We start from the raw sequence: 17,423 nt of genomic DNA on the forward strand, positions 1-17,423 counted from the left end.
AGGTCATGATCCTGGAGTCCCGGGATCGAGTCCCGCATCGGGCTCCCTGCTCGGCAGGGAGTCTGCTTCTCCCTCTGACCCTCCTCCCACTCATGCTCTCTGTCTCTCATTCTCTCTCTCGCAAATAAATAAAAAATTAAAAAAAAAAAAGAGAGACTTACAAACTTCTCTAATGTAGGAAAATTCCATGCTATGTAAAATTATTTCCTACATGAAAATTCTATACTTTCTTTTAAAAATGTTTAGTTTGTTAGCCAAAATGGTCTTCATGGTGCTCAATGGGCAGGACCCCAGGTATACATAATAAAAGGGAAGAAAGAGGCAGATATGATTCAGGTTATCTCCTTACAACCCTACATTCCACACTGTTTGAGTTTTCTGGACATTTTATGATATCGTATTCCAGTCTACATTTGCAAAAACGGAGTCACGAAATGAGGAGGAGTAGGAAAAGTCACTATTATCTAAAATATTAAAATACAGAGTAAGAAGATTTTCCAAGATGCTTGCCTCATTTTTCCACTTTGCTTTATTTGTAAGGAAATAATATATGTGTTTTTGCTTTTCTGGAGGAAGATATAAGTTGATATGTTCTATTCTTATACAAATAATTTCAGTGAAGGTTTCTGGTATTTGATGTATAATGCAATATCTATGTCCAAAGATGTTATATGCCAAGAGTAAAATGTGTAAAACCAATCCTTTGCTCTGTTGGAAAATAACTTTTTATCCTTTCCCTTATGTACCTCCCAAAGGAATGTATGCTTGGCTAGTCCAGGACAGTTACCTTTGATCAAATAAATTGTTATTGATATTTATCATAGAGCATGAGTACTTCAACCTCTGGTCCCTGTTTACAAGATGTTATAGTTCTTACAAGAAAAGCACATAATTGCCAGCAACAGAGTCACTTATTCCCAATTAACATAATAGCACCTGTCCAAGGTACTCAAGCTTTATCTAAACACCCAAAGTGAAATTTGAAAAGTGAAAAAATAACATGTGTAGCTAAAACCTTAAAGACTGGTATGAATTATCCAAACACACGAGAAATTAGTAAAACACTGACCAAAAAGATGGTGGAGGCAGGCTAGGAAATTGGTTGGTATCAAATACATCTGCTGTCAAATCCTCGTACGGCCTTAGAGTACTCATTGTTCAACCTCCAGCACATCATTTTGTGTCTCTATAGCTCAGCTTCCTCACTTATTAAATGAGCACAATAATAGCTCCTGCTTATGGTGATTGAAACAATTAAATGAGATAGTATATGAACAGGGCCTGGCACATTGCCTAAGTATTTTAGATACTTTACCAATTTCCATTTTACTAATTTACTCCCATTTTATTAATCTCCATTCTGTGCTTCAGAGAGGTATCTTCTGTGGGTCTACATTTACTTGTTAATACTTTGGGTACATTACAAAGTATTAAGAATTGCAAAGATGAAAGGTAGAATGAAATCCACAGGGAACCTGCAGTCTAGTTGGAGAGACCAGGAGGGGAAACTAAGTACAATATGGTGTGTTAAGTTATTTACAGAGCTCTACACAGAATACCATGGGCCCATATATGAGGGTCACTGAAGTTCATTGAGTGAGAAGGCAGCAGTTCCATCAGTGAAGATTTAAAAGAGTTAGTGGCTCCTTCATAAGATCTTAAAGAATAGGTAGGACTTGGTCAGTTGAAGAAAAAGGGAAACCATTTTCAAGCGGAGAGAGCAATGTATTCAGGGGGGAAAGGGTGAGTAAGTAGGTGAGAGCTCTTGGTACATTTAGGGGACTAAACATAGTTGAGTGTAATTGGTGACAGGTTCTGATGTGGAAGGTGGAAGGGGATGAAGCTGGAGAGTAAAATCCTGAGCAGCCTGGAAATGATGCTAAGGATGCGGAAGGCAAAGGGGTGCCATTTGTTATTTTAAGGAGAGGAATGCTGCATAAACAGATTTGGATTTTTAATATATAACCCTGGCAGCATGGTGGAAATTACTTCACCCTTGGTCAGGGTTCATGCATTTTCCATAATTGCTCTGCCTCAGTGATTTCTGAAAGGACCTTATATGAATTGGAAATGCTTTTTGTATTACCCATTTATTCATTCACCAGACATTTCTTGAGAAATTACTATGTTGTATTTTTGACATTGGCTAGATTCTGAAGATGAAAATCTTTGCTCTTAAGGAGTTCACAGTGTAACGGGAGAGATAGTAACAAAAAATGACAAAATAGCACTGCCAGGGACCCTCAGCCTAGAATGATGAGGGCAGGGGAAGGGAAAGGAAGAGGAGGTTCAGGGAAGTATTCATCTTGGGGTCCTCCAATAGTCCTTGTAATTGGAGTTCCAAAGTGGGATGTTATAGAGAGGAAAAAAGTTCTCTCTGTGCCCCAGTTATGCTCAGAGACCATTGCTTCCTGATGTTTAGCAAGAATGGGGCTCATTAATTCCATAAAAGCTTCAGTAAGATTTGTGTGTGTATTAGAAAAGTGAAATGGAGAACTGAATCAACTGACTTTATTTAAATGTCTGAGTCATTGGTTTATTCCTTCTTTGATTTATTCAGCAAACATTCATTGAGTAATATGTGCCAGGAGCAGCTAGATATAGAGTTAGAAAGGCAAAAGAGCCTGACCACTGGACTTCCCTTCGTGTGCAAAGACATAGTATGAGATTGTTTAAAAGGTATTCCTTAGAATGACAAAGCTGTGTTCCTTAAAATCCACTCTTCAAAATACAAGAACAGAATGACCACTAAAATCTATAAAGGTAAAGAAGATCTTTCACTACTACTTTTGAGGTAGATCTTAGACATTCCTATTCCAAGAAAAACAATTCTAACTCTGTATGGTAACAGTGTTAGCTAGACTTATTGTGCTGATCAGGTTGCAATATATACAAATACTGAATCATTATGTTGTACACCTGAAACTAATATATGTCAATTATACCTCAATTTGGAGCACTGGGTGTTATACGCAAACAATGGATCATGGAACACTACATCAAAAACTAATGATGTAGGGCGCCTGGGTGGCTCAGTTGGTTGAGCGACTGCCTTCGGCTCAGGTCATGATCCTGGAGTCCCGGGATCGAGTCCCGCATCGGGCTTCCTGCTCAGCAGGGAGTCTGCTTCGTCCTCTGACCCTATCCCCTCTCAGGTGTTCTCTCTCTCTCATTCTCTCTCTCTCAAATAAATAAATAAAATCTTAAAAAACAAAACAAAACAAAAAAAACTAATGATGTAATCTATGGTGATTAACATAACATAATAAAATAAAATTTAAAAAAGTAAAGAATAAATACCTGTCATTTAAGATAAATAAATGGCCATTTCATAAGGCATTTCTAATGTTGGCTTTCCAGTCTATATGGTCAGTGTTTGCTGACAAAGACTCAAAGAAAGTACACAAACTGAAGCTTTTCTTTCTTTCTTTCTTTTTTTTTTGAGGAGTCTAAAATTCTTTTTTAAATAGCAGTAAAACATACATAACATAAAATTTGCCATTTAAGCCATTTTATGTGTATAGTTCAGTCACATTAAGTACATGCACATTGCTGTGCAACCATGCAACCATCACCACAATCCATTCTGGAACCTCTTCATCTCCTCAAATTAGAATCTATATTCATTAATCAATAACAATTGCCTCTCCTACCAGCCCCTGGAAACCACCACTGACTTTCAGTCTCTATGAATTTGACTCTTCTAGATACCTCATGTAGGTAGACTCATATGCTATTTGCTGGGGTGTGTGTGGGGGGGTTGTGCCTGGTTTATTTACTTAGCATAATGTCTTCAAGGTTCATCCATGTTATAACTCTATTATATTGTATCAGGAATCGCAGAACCCTGGTGCAGGTGCTGTTGAAAACAGTATGGTGGTTTCTCAAAAAATTCAACGTAGAATTAGCATTTGGTGTAGCTGTTCCACTTCTGGATATACCCCTCCCAAAAAAATTCAAAGCGGCAGGAACTTGGATAGATATTTGTACACCCAGGCTCATAGCAGCATTATTCACAGTAGCCAAAAAGTGGAAACAACCCAAATATCCATCAGTGGATGAATAAATAAATAAATAAAATGTAGTGTATACATATGAAGTATTATTCAACCAAAATTCTTCTTAAACAATTATCTTTTTTAGTTCTCTGTAAATGCAGTTTGGAAGCTAATAATTAGAGTGCCGGAATTTATTCACCTTTCTGTTTCCAATAAAAAGAAGCAGTTTCTATGGCATGCGAGGCCACCAGGCTTAAAGATAATAGGCAAGAGACTGAGTTACTACTTTTCTTCATTTTATTAGTCTGTCGCACACACACACACACACACACACTACAAACATATGCACACACAAAAAAAGCTTTGTAGACCTTTTTGGAGGCACTTAACTTGACTACAAGTTCAAATGAAAAAAAATATAAAGAAATTTTTTGTTTCAAATCTTTATTTTCTAGTTTCCTACCACAGGCAATGTATCCCCTGTGGTTGATGCTGCATGAGCCAATCTAGTTTGTTCACCTTCAGCATCCTAGGATGCTAAAAGGAGCATTTCTTTTGCAACTTCCTTTAGCATATTATTCTATTTATAGGAGGATGTTTTCAAATCATGTTGTTGTTTCCTTGGTTTTTTCTTTTTGCTCTTGATTCTATAATTGGTTTGAAAAAGTTAGAATAGGAGGGGTAGGTGGGCCAAGGAGTCTTGTGCCCTGCCCAAGGAGACCATAATAAAGGATGTTTGCAAACCACTCTTCTAGAGCCAGGCTTCTCAAACGGTAATGTGTTTATGAAGCATTTCTGGATCTTGTGAAAATGAACATTTTGACTTAGTAGGGTTTGGGTGGGGCCTGAGAGTCTCTGGTAAGCTCCAGGTGACGCTGATGCTGTTGGTCCTTTGTCAACACCGAACAGCAACTCTGTAGAGGCCCGTCTTCTTGCCAGGTTCAGAAAATATGTGTAGTGTATAGTGCTTAAGCAAGATAGCAGAATGGTCATGGACCCAGAGTTGTGTGTTATATGCTAAATGCTTTTAAGCAGGCTATGTAGCTTCTCTATAACTTATTTCCCCTCATTTGTAAAATTAGAATAATGGATACTTCCCTCATTGGCATTATTATTTTTAACCACTCTGTTTCAAATTCCTTCTCAACTCTACTGTCTTTGACAAGAAGACATAATTGCAAAAAAAAAAAAAAAAAAAAAAAAAAAGTGCAAAAAAATCTGGCTGCATTCAAGGGGTGACAAATTGTTCCTGGTTTTCCTGAGACAATTCTAGTTTTAGCACTGAAAGTCCCAGGTCCTGGGAGTCCATCATTCTTGGGCAATTTAGTTAGGATGCTTGTTCCTCAGAGCTGAATTCCCAGTTGGTCTTGAGAAATGACTCTCAGAGGTGGCTTGCTCAACATGATAATGAGTGAGGGAAATGCTTGTTTATTTTAGTAGAACTTCATTGTTGGTGGCTTTATTTTTAACCCCTTTTTTGTTTGGTTGGTTTTTGCAGTGTTCAAAAGCTGAATGAGTTTCTCTTGAGTGATGAGATTGGTGAGGATAGCTGGCGAACTGGTGAAGGTTCTCTTCCTTTTGAGTCCTGTAAGAAACACACTGGAGTGGTAAGTGTTTTTTCTTATTATTGAAGCTGTGAATAGGTAACAGCTCCAAGATTTGATGATTGTAAATGAGTGCAATTAGAAGAAATTGTAAGCTCCACTTTTAACCTATGTAAAAAATTGCCACCTGCTTCTACAAAAACTTCAATAGTCTAAAATTCATAAACAGTTGTATAAGGTTTGTCATTAGGAATCATCAAAGAATTATTCCAAGAGGGACAGCACATGTTCAATTGAAAAAAAAGTTAAAAGGTTGTCTGCCCCAAACTTTATATGAAAATAATGCTAAATAAGCTTAACAACTCCCACACCATATTCTTTTAATACTTCTTAGCTGTATTATACTTTTTAGTTTAAAAAGTGCTTTTGATGCATTATATCTTTTGATTCACTTAATATAACATTATATCACCTTATTTTTATCTTCCAACTGAATATATTGAGTCTGTGTATTTTGTGGCTTAAATAAAGTCATAAACTTAGTAAGCAGCAGAGCCAGAATTAAAACCTGAGTCTTATAACTCCTGTTCCAGTTTATTCATCCATTACCCAAATATTTACTCAATATCTACATACATCCTGGAAACATGTTCAATATTATTTTGTCATGTATTACATGTAATATGACATGGACCATATATTTGCCTGTGTTTCTAAACTTATTGGCTACTCTGCACTTCAGGGATAAGCTATGAACAAGGCAAACAAGCTCCTCTTTGTCACAGTTAGCTTTTTTAAGGTAGGAGTCAGATGATAAACAAGTTTTAAAAAGTGAGATAATTTCCTTTGAGAAGAAAATAAAATAGGGGTATGAGAGAGTGACTGGGATACTGGAAGCTGGGTGATCATTTCCCAGAAAGGCCCCCTCTGAAGAGCTGGCATTTGGGCTGAGACCTGAATGAAGAGTACATACCTGTTCAGCAAAGATTGGGGGAAGAAAGCATTTCAAGCAGAGAACCAGGAGATGCAAAGACCCTGAGGTGGGAATGAATTTGGTGTGCTCAAGGAACAGAGAAACACTTTGGTTGAAGCCTGGTGAAGAGTGGAGAGATAAGACAAGGTAAGAACAAGGATTGAGGGTCTGGATTGTATTGACATGCAATAGGAAACCATAGGAGGGTTTTAAAGCAGGGACTGATAGAATTTTGGTTATCTATCTATCTATCTATCTATCTATCTATCTATCCGTGAAGCTTGAACTTGGGACCCTGAGATCAAGACCTGAGCTGAGATCAAGAGTTGGATGTTTAACGACTGAGCCACCCAGGCTCCCCAATTTTGGTTATATTTTAAAAGATCACTTTTACTACTGGGCTGAGTAATCAGTGGGAACAAGGGTAGAACAGATAGATCAGTAAGAAGATTATTACAATAACATAGGCAAGAAATGACGATGGTTAGAATTAGTTTTTGTGACAGTTGCAGTGGACATTATGAGAAAGTAATCTAATTCAGTGTACTTTTTTTTTGGTTGAGTTGATAAAGACTTGCTGATAGACTGGATAGGGAGACTAAGATGTGAGTGGACTGGTGTTGAGGTAGAATCAAGAGGTATATTTGCACATGACAATTTTGAGATATTCATTGACATCTAAGAAGAGAAGTCAGCATTGGAGATGTAAGTTTAAGAGTCATTAGCCATTAGATATTTAAATTAATGAGACTGGATCACATCACTTTTTTGAAAGGTGTGTCTGAAAAATTCTGAAAGAAGTCTTTAAAATTAATATGTATGTTTCATAACAATAAAATAGAAAGATACTATTCTAAAGTGGGTCATGTTATAATTAGTATTAGTTATTTGTGTTAATATCAGACAAAAATATGAATATATTTACTATTTTCATACCCAAACAAAATTACACATGCAATCTTCTGACTGGAATTAATTGAGGCTTGGAAAGTCTTCCAGGAAGTCAATCTATATTAAATTTTTCTCTACATCATGTCTAAAACTGCTAAAAATAGTTGAGATGAGCACTCAACTATATTTAGATTTGCTGTTTTCTTCTGCTTTTCTGGAGTTTTACTTTACTTTTTTGTTATTTTATTGAGCCAGTGTGATTTTGGCTGAGAAGGAGATACCACCCATGCATGTATACACTGGAGTAACCATGCCTCAAAGTGCTAGTTTGCTATTGTGTGGACATGGACACAAAGTCAAGAATACATTATAGAGTGTCTATACTTTGAGGCAGCAGGAAGGTCAAGTACTTGATTAAAACCAGTGTTGTCATCCTTTGGATTATAAGAGATTACCAAAGAATTTATGAGGTCATCTTTCAGAGATGTGGGGATGAGCAGAGTGGATGACCTCAAGAATGAGGATGTAGGAGGTCAAGTTTGTGGAGTTAGGGAAATCTGAAGAACCTTTTGTATGAGATGAGGGATAGAAGAAAAATTGAACTGAGAAAAGGTTTTTGGAAGGAAAAAAGAATCCTCTTCGAATGTATTCAATATCTTCAGGGTTATTGAAACCAGACTGGACTTCTGATGTCTTTCAGGGTCATTCATCACTGCTGATGGGCCAAACCACAAACGACAAACTTTTTAAAATGGAATGAAAAAAGCTGTGTGTTTGAAAATAACACTAATGGAAACTTCTTGAGAGCTTAAGATGCTATGTATTCTGTAAAAGCTTAGAGTTAAGTGGTTTTGGCTGTAGAATCTCCATGGAGAATTAGTGACATTCTAGAGCCAAAGTCTCTTCAAATTACATCTGTGGAACTCCGACTCAAATCTCTGTCAACACATCTCCTTCTCCAACCCTCTTATTAGTTTTGTGAAGAACATGACGTCATTCCTTTTAGACCTCTGGGGCAATAGTACTATAGAATTAAAGACTCTAGAAGACAGAGGATTTATGTAAAGACATAGACCCATCTTGTGAGGAAGATACACTTAGCTTGAAGGATACCAACTTTCCACATCTCATGCAACATACTTCCAGGGTCATCTGTGACATTGTGAAAAGAAAAACAGAACTAAAATTTCAGGAACACTCTCTCTATTTTTTTTTAAAGTTAAAATGCATTCAATATTTTCTATGCGACAGAACCACTGCTAGTTCTTCTCAGCACCTTTTTAATCTGTGTATTTATTTGCACGTAGCCTAGCAATGTACTATTTGATAATTTGGTGTTCTGTTGATATAACAATTGATGGAATTTGGAAAAGCAATATCTTGTTTGGATTAAATTACTGATTATTTGAGTACATTTCTAATTCCCATAGTAGAATTCAGTGGATTTTTCAAAAAGCTAAACCTGCAATTCCAGGCCAAAAGAAAAAAAAAGTTTCACAGTTCTAGAATACTTTGCTTTTATAGGTAATTTAACAGTTTTAAAGTATATTATTACTTAGCCTTCATAAAATCTATAAGGTATTTAAGTAAGACAGATAATTATTTTTGTTGAAACACTTGTTCACTAGATTCCTTGCACAAATTTCGAGATTATGAATTTTTCTATATTAGAGGTTTACAGAGCTGAATTTTCTACCTTCTCTTTAGTCATCTGTCTCTACTGCATGACATTGAAGTCAAATTTAGAGAATAACAAATTTCTATTTCTATGACCTAACTTAAGTTCCTTTTAAGTATGAGAAAACTGTCAAACTTCAGCTAACATCCTCTTTATAATGGATGCTTTAGTCCTTTGACCAGGAACAATGCTATAACATTTGAGAAAGACTAGATCATTTTATTATACTTACATCAGCATTATATGTTTATATACTTATGAAATAATATATATACATATTTGGACCAAAGAAAATCTGATATCCTTATGCTTTTTCTCACTCCACAGTGGATCCTTGGGTGATGTGTAGCCCAATCTGAGTTCTGTGAATGTGTGAGATTCAAAATCCTCACGATTCAAAGGGTGATCAAAATGTACTGTTGGAACATTTACAAGCTCAGTGGCTTCCCAAGTAGATTCTAGTTTAATCTGAGTTAGTCTGCTTGTCTTTTGACATACGTGCTGTTTTTTACTGCCTGAGTATATTTATCGGGAGAGCTATAGGAGGAATATCCAAAACCTAGTTTGGGGCTCTGCACTTTCAATTCCATCTGTTGCAAGTACCACATCTTTGTATTTTCATTTTTCTTAAAAGGCTTGTGAATTAGGTTTAAAATGATAGCTTAAGGCTTTTTGTTATTATTTGCTTTTTTTTTTTTTTTTTTTTTTGGAGAAGCCATCGAAAGAATTAAAATATCACATTCACTTTGCTTCTTTCTTTTTCTTGGAATTTCAAGTGGAGAAGTAACAATATGAGTTAATGTTCAGTAAAACATCTTTTTTTTTTTTTTCATAAAGCTTCAACTTGTGTTTTTTTCCATTTGGAATGCAGCAGCCGAAAACTATAAACAGGAAGCAGCCTGGAAGATATCACCTGGACAGCTGTGAGCAATCCACCCAGCGTCTACGTCCTGTAGAGACCGAAGATATTGCAATAAAGGTTGTTTTATTTCCCGGATTCTTGCATGGCTAGAAACATTTATGTTACTCTTTTATGGTGACGTTCTGTAAAAGTGTCCTAAATCGGGTCTTTTAAGTCTCTTTACTGTGATCACCAATCCTCATAACATTTTCAGAAGTGTTCTGATGAGTTTCATCGCCAGCTCTGCTTTGCCTCCTGACCACATTTCTTGCTCCAGCAATTCTGTTTTAGTAATGGGAACATGAACCCTTCTTCGGAATCTGCGTTAGAAGCTAGTCTCCAACGTACTTCCTTTCATACTCTTACATTCCTCTACCTAGTAAATTGATTTATAGAGAACACCAATATTATAAATCCAGGTTTTAAGGAAATAAATTAGATAGTAGTTGTCTTCAACCAGGAGAGGCTTAGGCCAGTGTTGCATGCATTCCCTCCCCCCGACTGCGGCCCCCCCGCCCCCCCACCCGTGGGCCCCCCCGCACCCGCCTGGTTCCCAGTAGTGCCTTTGATCCAATTTCATTTCAAACAGCCTTTTGTACTTTCCCAGCAAGTGTGCTTAGGTAGAACAGGCCACCAGGGGATAACAAGACAAGGATTGATAGTGGGTCCAAAGAGGGGTCAGTGGTGTGCAGGAACCGATGCCCGAGCAGTCAACGGCTTTTAGACATCAGTGCAGCCAGAGTCCTGGAAATTAGCCCTTTTAGAAAACTGTCGACTGCTGGGCTAACCAACTCCCTGTGCTGCCCAGGCCGGTCAGAGAGTGAGGGAGCCTCCACGCGGAGTATCATAGAGCCGAGGGCTACATTTAGATCTTCTCTCTCTCTGTATTGCCTGACACAATACTTGTCCCACAGTAGGCACTTAGCATTTGGAGCAAATGTGTGGTTGGATGGAATAAGTGAATGTTAGTTCAAACTCTGCCATCTATTTGATGTGTGACTTTTGGGCAAATCACTTTGCCTCTCTGAGCTATGGTTTGCCCATCTTGTGGTGGGGATGCCATTTTAGCATTATTGTTTTGAGGATAAAATATGTCACGTGAATTTTAAAGAGCTTTAGTGATTTAAAAAAAAAATTTTGTAAAGATTTTATTTATTTATTTGACAGAGAGAGAAAGAGAGCATAAGCAGGGGGAGCCGCAAGCGGGGGGAGAGGGAGAAGCAGGCTCCCTGTGGAGCAAGGAGCTTGACGTAGGACTCGATCCGATCCTTAAACCCTGGGATCATGACCTGAGTAGATGGCAGACCCATAACTGACTGAACCATCCAGGCGCCCCAGGAGCTTTAGTGATTCTTAATCTTGGCTGTACATTAGAACCTCCCAGAAAGCTTTAAGTGTGTGTGTGTGTGTTTATGAATATGATTCAGGCATCATTGAAAACAATAGTTCTAGTAGTTCCCTAACAATTATAATGTGTAGATAGGGTATGAAGTACTAGGCTATGACAAAGTCTGGAATGAGAGAGTAGGAAGGGCCTTCTGTGCTTCTTACTTCCAATTATGCCCACATAACAAGTAATATATGCATGACTACAGAAACAGGATCAGTTTTTTTTTAATTGACATTTTCTATTCAATATAGTGAAAGTCTAAAAATACATCTTTTCCATGTGACTTACTAAATTTGTTTTTATTTTGAATGTAAAAAAAAGAGGCTATCATTTGTTTTTCTAAAGTTGACCTTTCATGCACCAAAAAGAACACACGCAAAAAAAAGCAAAAAACAAAAAACTCGAAAAACTGCTTAGCAATGGGCACTGCAGTTTCAGGCCCACCATCAAGCCTTTAAGTTTTTATTCATGGTGGAAATTCTCAAGTTGGTAATAACTCATTTGTCTTTTTGAAATCTTTTTTTTATTGTGAAATAGAACATGCCTCCAGAAAAGTACATAAAATATATATGTACCATTAAATGAAAAAGTGAACCCCTATGCAACCAGCAAGTAAAGAACATCACCGGTTCCCTCCGAAGTTCCTCCCAATGCACACATTTGCTGTTCCCTCTCCTATCTCTCCAAGAAACAATTGCCACCCTGAATTTTATCGTCATCATTTCCTTGGTTACCCCTGCTATGCATGCCTCCCTAAAAACATATTTTAGTTGTTTTAAGTTTAAACGTGTGCTTGTGTGTGCGTGTGTTTTGTTTCTTTTGCTTATTATGTATGTCTAGTTAATCCGGATCATCATGTGAAGACGTACTTCATTCATTCTCATTACTGTGTAACATTTCAATGTATGAATGTGCCAAAATTTATTTGTCTGTTCTACTTTTGATGGGCTTTTGGTTATTTTTCCATTTGGGGCTATTGTGAACAATTGCCAAGTCACGGGGTCTGTGCATCCTCATTTCCCAGATAATGGAAAATTGTTTCCCCAAGTGGTTGTGCCAATTTACACTTTCACCAATGGGGACTGAGAGTTCTGGTTGCCCTGCATCTTCACCAGTGCTTCCAATATTTTGCCAAAGTGTGTATTATGAGGAGGTGCCATTGTATCTTGTGCTTTTTATTTACTTTTATTTACTTTTCTGATTTCTACTGAGGTTGAGCATCTTTTCACGTATACATTGGCCAGGTGGATTTTGATTTCCTCTTTTGTGACTTGCCAGCTTATTTGTTCCCTCCACCTTTAAAAAATTCTGGGTACTACTTCTTTATACTTTATACTTTAGCTATTTTGGCAGTTATATGTTACAGAACTCTTCTTCCATTTAGAGCTTGGCTTTATCGTATCAGAAGTTGTTAATTTTAGTGTAGTCTGGTTTATATAACTTTTCCTTATGGCTGATGCTTTGGGGTTTTTGTCTCATTTAAGAAAACTTTCCCTGCCAGAGGTCATGAAGATGATTTATATTAGCTTCTAAAATCTTTGAAGCTATACCTTTCACTTTTAATTCTTGAATCAACCTCGGATCCATCTTTGTGTTTGGTATGAAGTAGGGATGTGATGTAGAAGGGAAATCAGTAACAAACAATTTTGGTTGAAATTTAGCAGTAGTAAATTTAGTGGCAGTAATTTTACTACACTTAGTAGTGAGTCTGTAAACTCTGATTTAATTTTTTATATGACATCCGGTTGTTCCAGTTCCTCATATCGGTCATTGTCCCCACTGACATTCAGTGTAGTCTCATACACACTTCAAGGATCTTTATATGTCTAGACTGATTGCTGGCCTCTATTATTTTTTTTCATTGGTTTCTCTCACCCAGATTCCACTGTTATGATCATTATAACTTTCTAATAAACACTGACATATTTTAGGACAAGTTCTTATATGTTATTGTTTTTCTTTTTTTTTTTTTTTAAAGATTTTATTTATTTATTTTGACAGAGAGAGACACAGAGAGCGAGGGAACACAAGCAGGGGGAGTGGGAGAGGGAGAAGCAGGCTTCCCGCAGAGCAGGGAGCCCGATGCGGGGCTCGATCCCAGGGCCCTGGGATCATGACCTGAGCCAAAGGCAGACGCTAAACGGCTGAGCCACCCAGGCGCCCAGCATCAACCTTTTTTTTTTTTTTTTTTAAAGATTTTATTTATTTGACAGAGAGAGACACAGTGAGAGAGGGAACACAAGCAGGGGGAACGGGAGAGGGAGAAGCAGGCTTCCCGCCGAGCAGGGAGCCCGATGCGGGGCTCGATCCCAGGACCCTGGGATCATGACCTGAGCCGAAGGCAGACGCTTAACTACTGAGCCACCCAGGTGCCCCTATGTTATTGCTTTTCTTCTGAAATATCTTCGCTATTCTTGTCCCCTTTGTGGGAACGAGGCTTAGTGTGCCTCAGGTCTTACAGCTCTGAATTTGTCCTTTTCTTTACACTTGGACTTGGTATTTCCTTACTCCTTGTTTTAATGAACTTCTTTACAAACTACAGTTTATTCAGCACTTTTCCTTATTTTTGCTTATTTTCAGCAGGAGGAAATGGACGATGGTTTGTGTAATGTCCTGCCTTTAAATTCTTAAAAAATTATTTAATTGAAGTAAAATTCACATAGCATAAAATTAACTGTTTTAAAGCGAACAATTCAGTGACATTTAGTACATTCACGATATTGGGCAACCACCACCTCTCTCCCATTGCAAAATATTTTTATCATCCCAAAGGGAAATCCCATACCCATTAAGCAGTCACCCCCCATTTACCCCTATTTCTTACCACTGGCAACCACCAATCTGTTTTCTGTCTTTACGGATTTATCTGTTCTGGATATTTTATATAAATGGGTCATGCAGTAGGTAACTTGCATCTGTCTAGTTCCTTCCTTTACTTTTTTTCTTAAAGATTTTATTTATTTATTTGACAGTGAGAGAGAGAGTACAAGCAGGGGGAGCAGCAGGCAGAGGAAGAGGGAGAAGCAGGCTCCCTGTGGAGCAGGGAGCCCGATGCAGGGCTCGATCCCAGGACCCTGGGATCATGATCAGAGCCGAAGGCAGATGCTTAACTGACTGAGCCACCCAGGCACCCCCTTCCTTTACTTTTAATACATTCTTTCCCCTTATCCATGATCCCCACTCCTGTTCTGTACCACTCCCCTGCCATTATGGTACAAGCTCTAATGTGCTCAATATATGTGCCTAAACATACTCATATCCTTGTAAAATATGTAAAAAGCATCTATGTGCTTTCAGTCTCCTGAAATGTTTTCATGATGGTTTGCTCCTTCTTACAACACTACTCTGTTCTGTAGTATACATCACTGTATTTTCCTTATCCGCTAGGAATGGACACTGGCTTTGCCTCCATCTTCCTTCTATCACAAACCATGCTATGATGTTCATTTTTGTACTTACCCTTTTATGGACCTTTGCAAAGATGTATATGTTGCCTGATTTTCCAAGGTCAAACAAATATTTAGGTAAACCTAGGATTTTAACTCTGGTGGAGACATGAGACTATTTTGTAAAAGGCAGGAGGGAGTGGAAGTGCAGATTGCCGCAGGAGAGACTAACTTGGACCCTCTTCCATCATCCTTCTTGAACGGAGGTTGTCCCCTCTTTTACTTCTGTGTAGCGACACTGCATTCTTCTAGCTCCTTCCCTGCTGCTTTCAGACCATCTTTTCAACTCTCACACCTTTGTGAAGTTTTGGCATTTTCTACCTTTGTGGACCTGTTTCCCTGTCCATCTCCCTAGCTTACTTGGTGCCTTGCATGGATGTGGTTTAAACTTCCAAGTGCACAACTCTTTAGTATCCCAGCCCAGAAATCTCTTACTCTGCTCTCACTCCATTTCTACTACCTTGCCTGTGGTCATACCTGGCCACCACTGGGAACTGCTCTCCTCCAAAATCTTAAACTCTATTGTGTCAGGCAGTCACTGACCCCAGAACCCTACTTCCAGCTCTCTCAGGCCTCACCACTGCTGACATTGCTTTTTAACCTTATCGAGACCTCCAGCAACTTGAGCCACTTCTTTTTCCCTCAGTCCTTTAGCACTTTCTGTAACCAATCCAACTTCGTGCTTTTGACACTCCTAGAAGAGGCTACCGAGCACTATAGAGGAAATGACACAATGGACCGGTTGGCAGAGCCACACATTTAGGATCTCCCCGCTCTGATGCCCCTCAGTAGTTCCTGGCAATCCTTTACGTGCCTCCCGTCAGCATTAGTTTCCTCAGCCTCCTGTGGCTCTTCAGCTTTCAGCACTGTCTTCTCACCTCCTTCCATGTCCCATTTGACTTTTTCCTCTCTGCCAACAAGCCTCACTCTCAGTTCGTTGAAAACACAAGATTATCGGGGAGGGCCTTTCTCAGTTCCACGCTGGCCCACTTCCAAACCCAGTTATATTTGCAGCTCCTTGAGCCTCAGAGAAACAGGATCCTCAGGCTGTTTAAATTTTTGGAGCGTCATTTATCAGTTAGCCACAGTATCTTAAACCTCTAACCCAGCCAGCTCTAGTCATTATTTCCCACATGTTTCATAGTTTTCTGATCCTGTGCCTATTTGTATTGTAGGTCTTTACCCCCAAATGCCTTCATTGTAATTCAATATATTTTCCAAACTAGCTGAAAGACTTCTTCTTCCAAAAAAATTTTAAGCCCCATCTCAGACATAAATGGTTTTCTTTCTCAACTGTGAATGGTTTTCTTTTTGTTACCCTTATTTGCCTGTCCCCTCTATTTGTTACTTAGCCCATACTGTCTTGTACTGTACTTGCTCCTGTCCATGGTCTATTTACTCAACTGGCTCCAAGCTCCAAGCAAGTAGGCAGGAGGTATTACACCTTTTTTGTAGCCCACATCGATACAAAGCACCTCACAAAGAGTGGGTGCTCAGCAAATATATGTAAAGCAATCAGTAATGCAGCCCTTCCATTCCACCCTCCTCCTGGGGCTAATTTCATGTACATCTATGTGACGGATATTACTAAATGAGCTACATTCTACAAGTTAGAGAAAACCTATGTGGAAAATTGCAACCTTGTCTTTTCAAGCAACTTCCGTCCTTTGGTTCTGTTGTACCTCTTTTGTTTCCCATTTTTGTAACTATTAAAACTATCAAGTCCACCTCATGCCTGTTAAATAGATTGCTTTGGATGACTATAGGTCTTGTGATCTTTGCTGGTTGTTGAGGTTTATCCCACCAGTATATGTTACCTCATTTCTGTGTTTTATTCCACTCTTCCTTTTACTCTTTGTTTTAACTTCATTGAATAGAGATTAATCCACACAGTTCAGGAAATTCCTTTATTACAAAACCTTCCTCCTGGTAACAGAATCATTTTGTTGGAATAATTTGTCATTATTTCCACTCTATACATTGCATCACCAGGATGCTGGGAATTGCCTAGCACTGGAAAAGTAATCAGTGTTGGGGTTACATTAAAAAATATTTGGGATGATTGCTTTTTAAGAATGCTCACATGTAAATGATCTAGTAATCCCGAATTTTCAGAGAAAATTGTAATTTTTAGCTTATTCATAATATCACTAATTCAAAGACCCTCCTTTCACTTCCATTCTTTTTTGTTCTTCATTTATACCCCTCAATAGCTAGAACTCTAAATTAGAATTTCACCACTGTGTGTTCTACCTTATACTGAAAGTCTTTCAGTGCTCTAAATAGAAAACGTATTTTAATTGGAATTATTCTATAACACCAAATATATATATATAATTTTATAATTTAATTTATATGTTCTTCTTTTCTAGGTCACAAATGGTTACTTTTCATGGGGCAGTGGTTTAGCTACATTATCAAATATAGATATTCGAATTCCAACAGGTAAGTCATTTGTTACTCATTTTTTAATTGTTAATTATCACAACCCTGGATTTCCAAGATAATTGATCTTAACAAAAAAAAAGACTTTTTAAATATTATAAACATTATTTATAGTTGTTTATTTGCACCATGTAGCTCATGAGCCACTGTATCATTG

At 38.0% G+C, this 17,423-nt stretch overlaps 1 protein-coding gene across 11 annotated transcripts in view; it reads left to right on the forward strand.

Moving 5' to 3' along the window:
- The window catches only part of ABCC9 (ATP binding cassette subfamily C member 9), a 154,938-nt gene that overhangs the window by 60,430 nt on the left and 77,085 nt on the right, over positions 1 to 17,423 (forward strand). For all 11 annotated transcript variants that reach the window (XM_045873770.3, XM_045873768.3, XM_045873767.3 and 8 more), the window contains 3 exons: positions 5,497 to 5,605; positions 9,956 to 10,063; positions 17,194 to 17,266. In XM_045873770.3, coding sequence (XP_045729726.1) covers positions 5,497 to 5,605; positions 9,956 to 10,063; positions 17,194 to 17,266 — 290 coding nt within the window. The remainder of the gene's footprint in view (positions 1 to 5,496; positions 5,606 to 9,955; positions 10,064 to 17,193; positions 17,267 to 17,423) is intronic.

This window comes from Mirounga angustirostris, unplaced genomic scaffold, assembly GCF_029215605.1.
Source record: "Mirounga angustirostris isolate CCGP_5_RB_7025 unplaced genomic scaffold, mMirAng1.0.hap1 SCAF_5, whole genome shotgun sequence".
In the NCBI taxonomy this organism is placed as follows: domain Eukaryota; kingdom Metazoa; phylum Chordata; class Mammalia; order Carnivora; family Phocidae; genus Mirounga; species Mirounga angustirostris.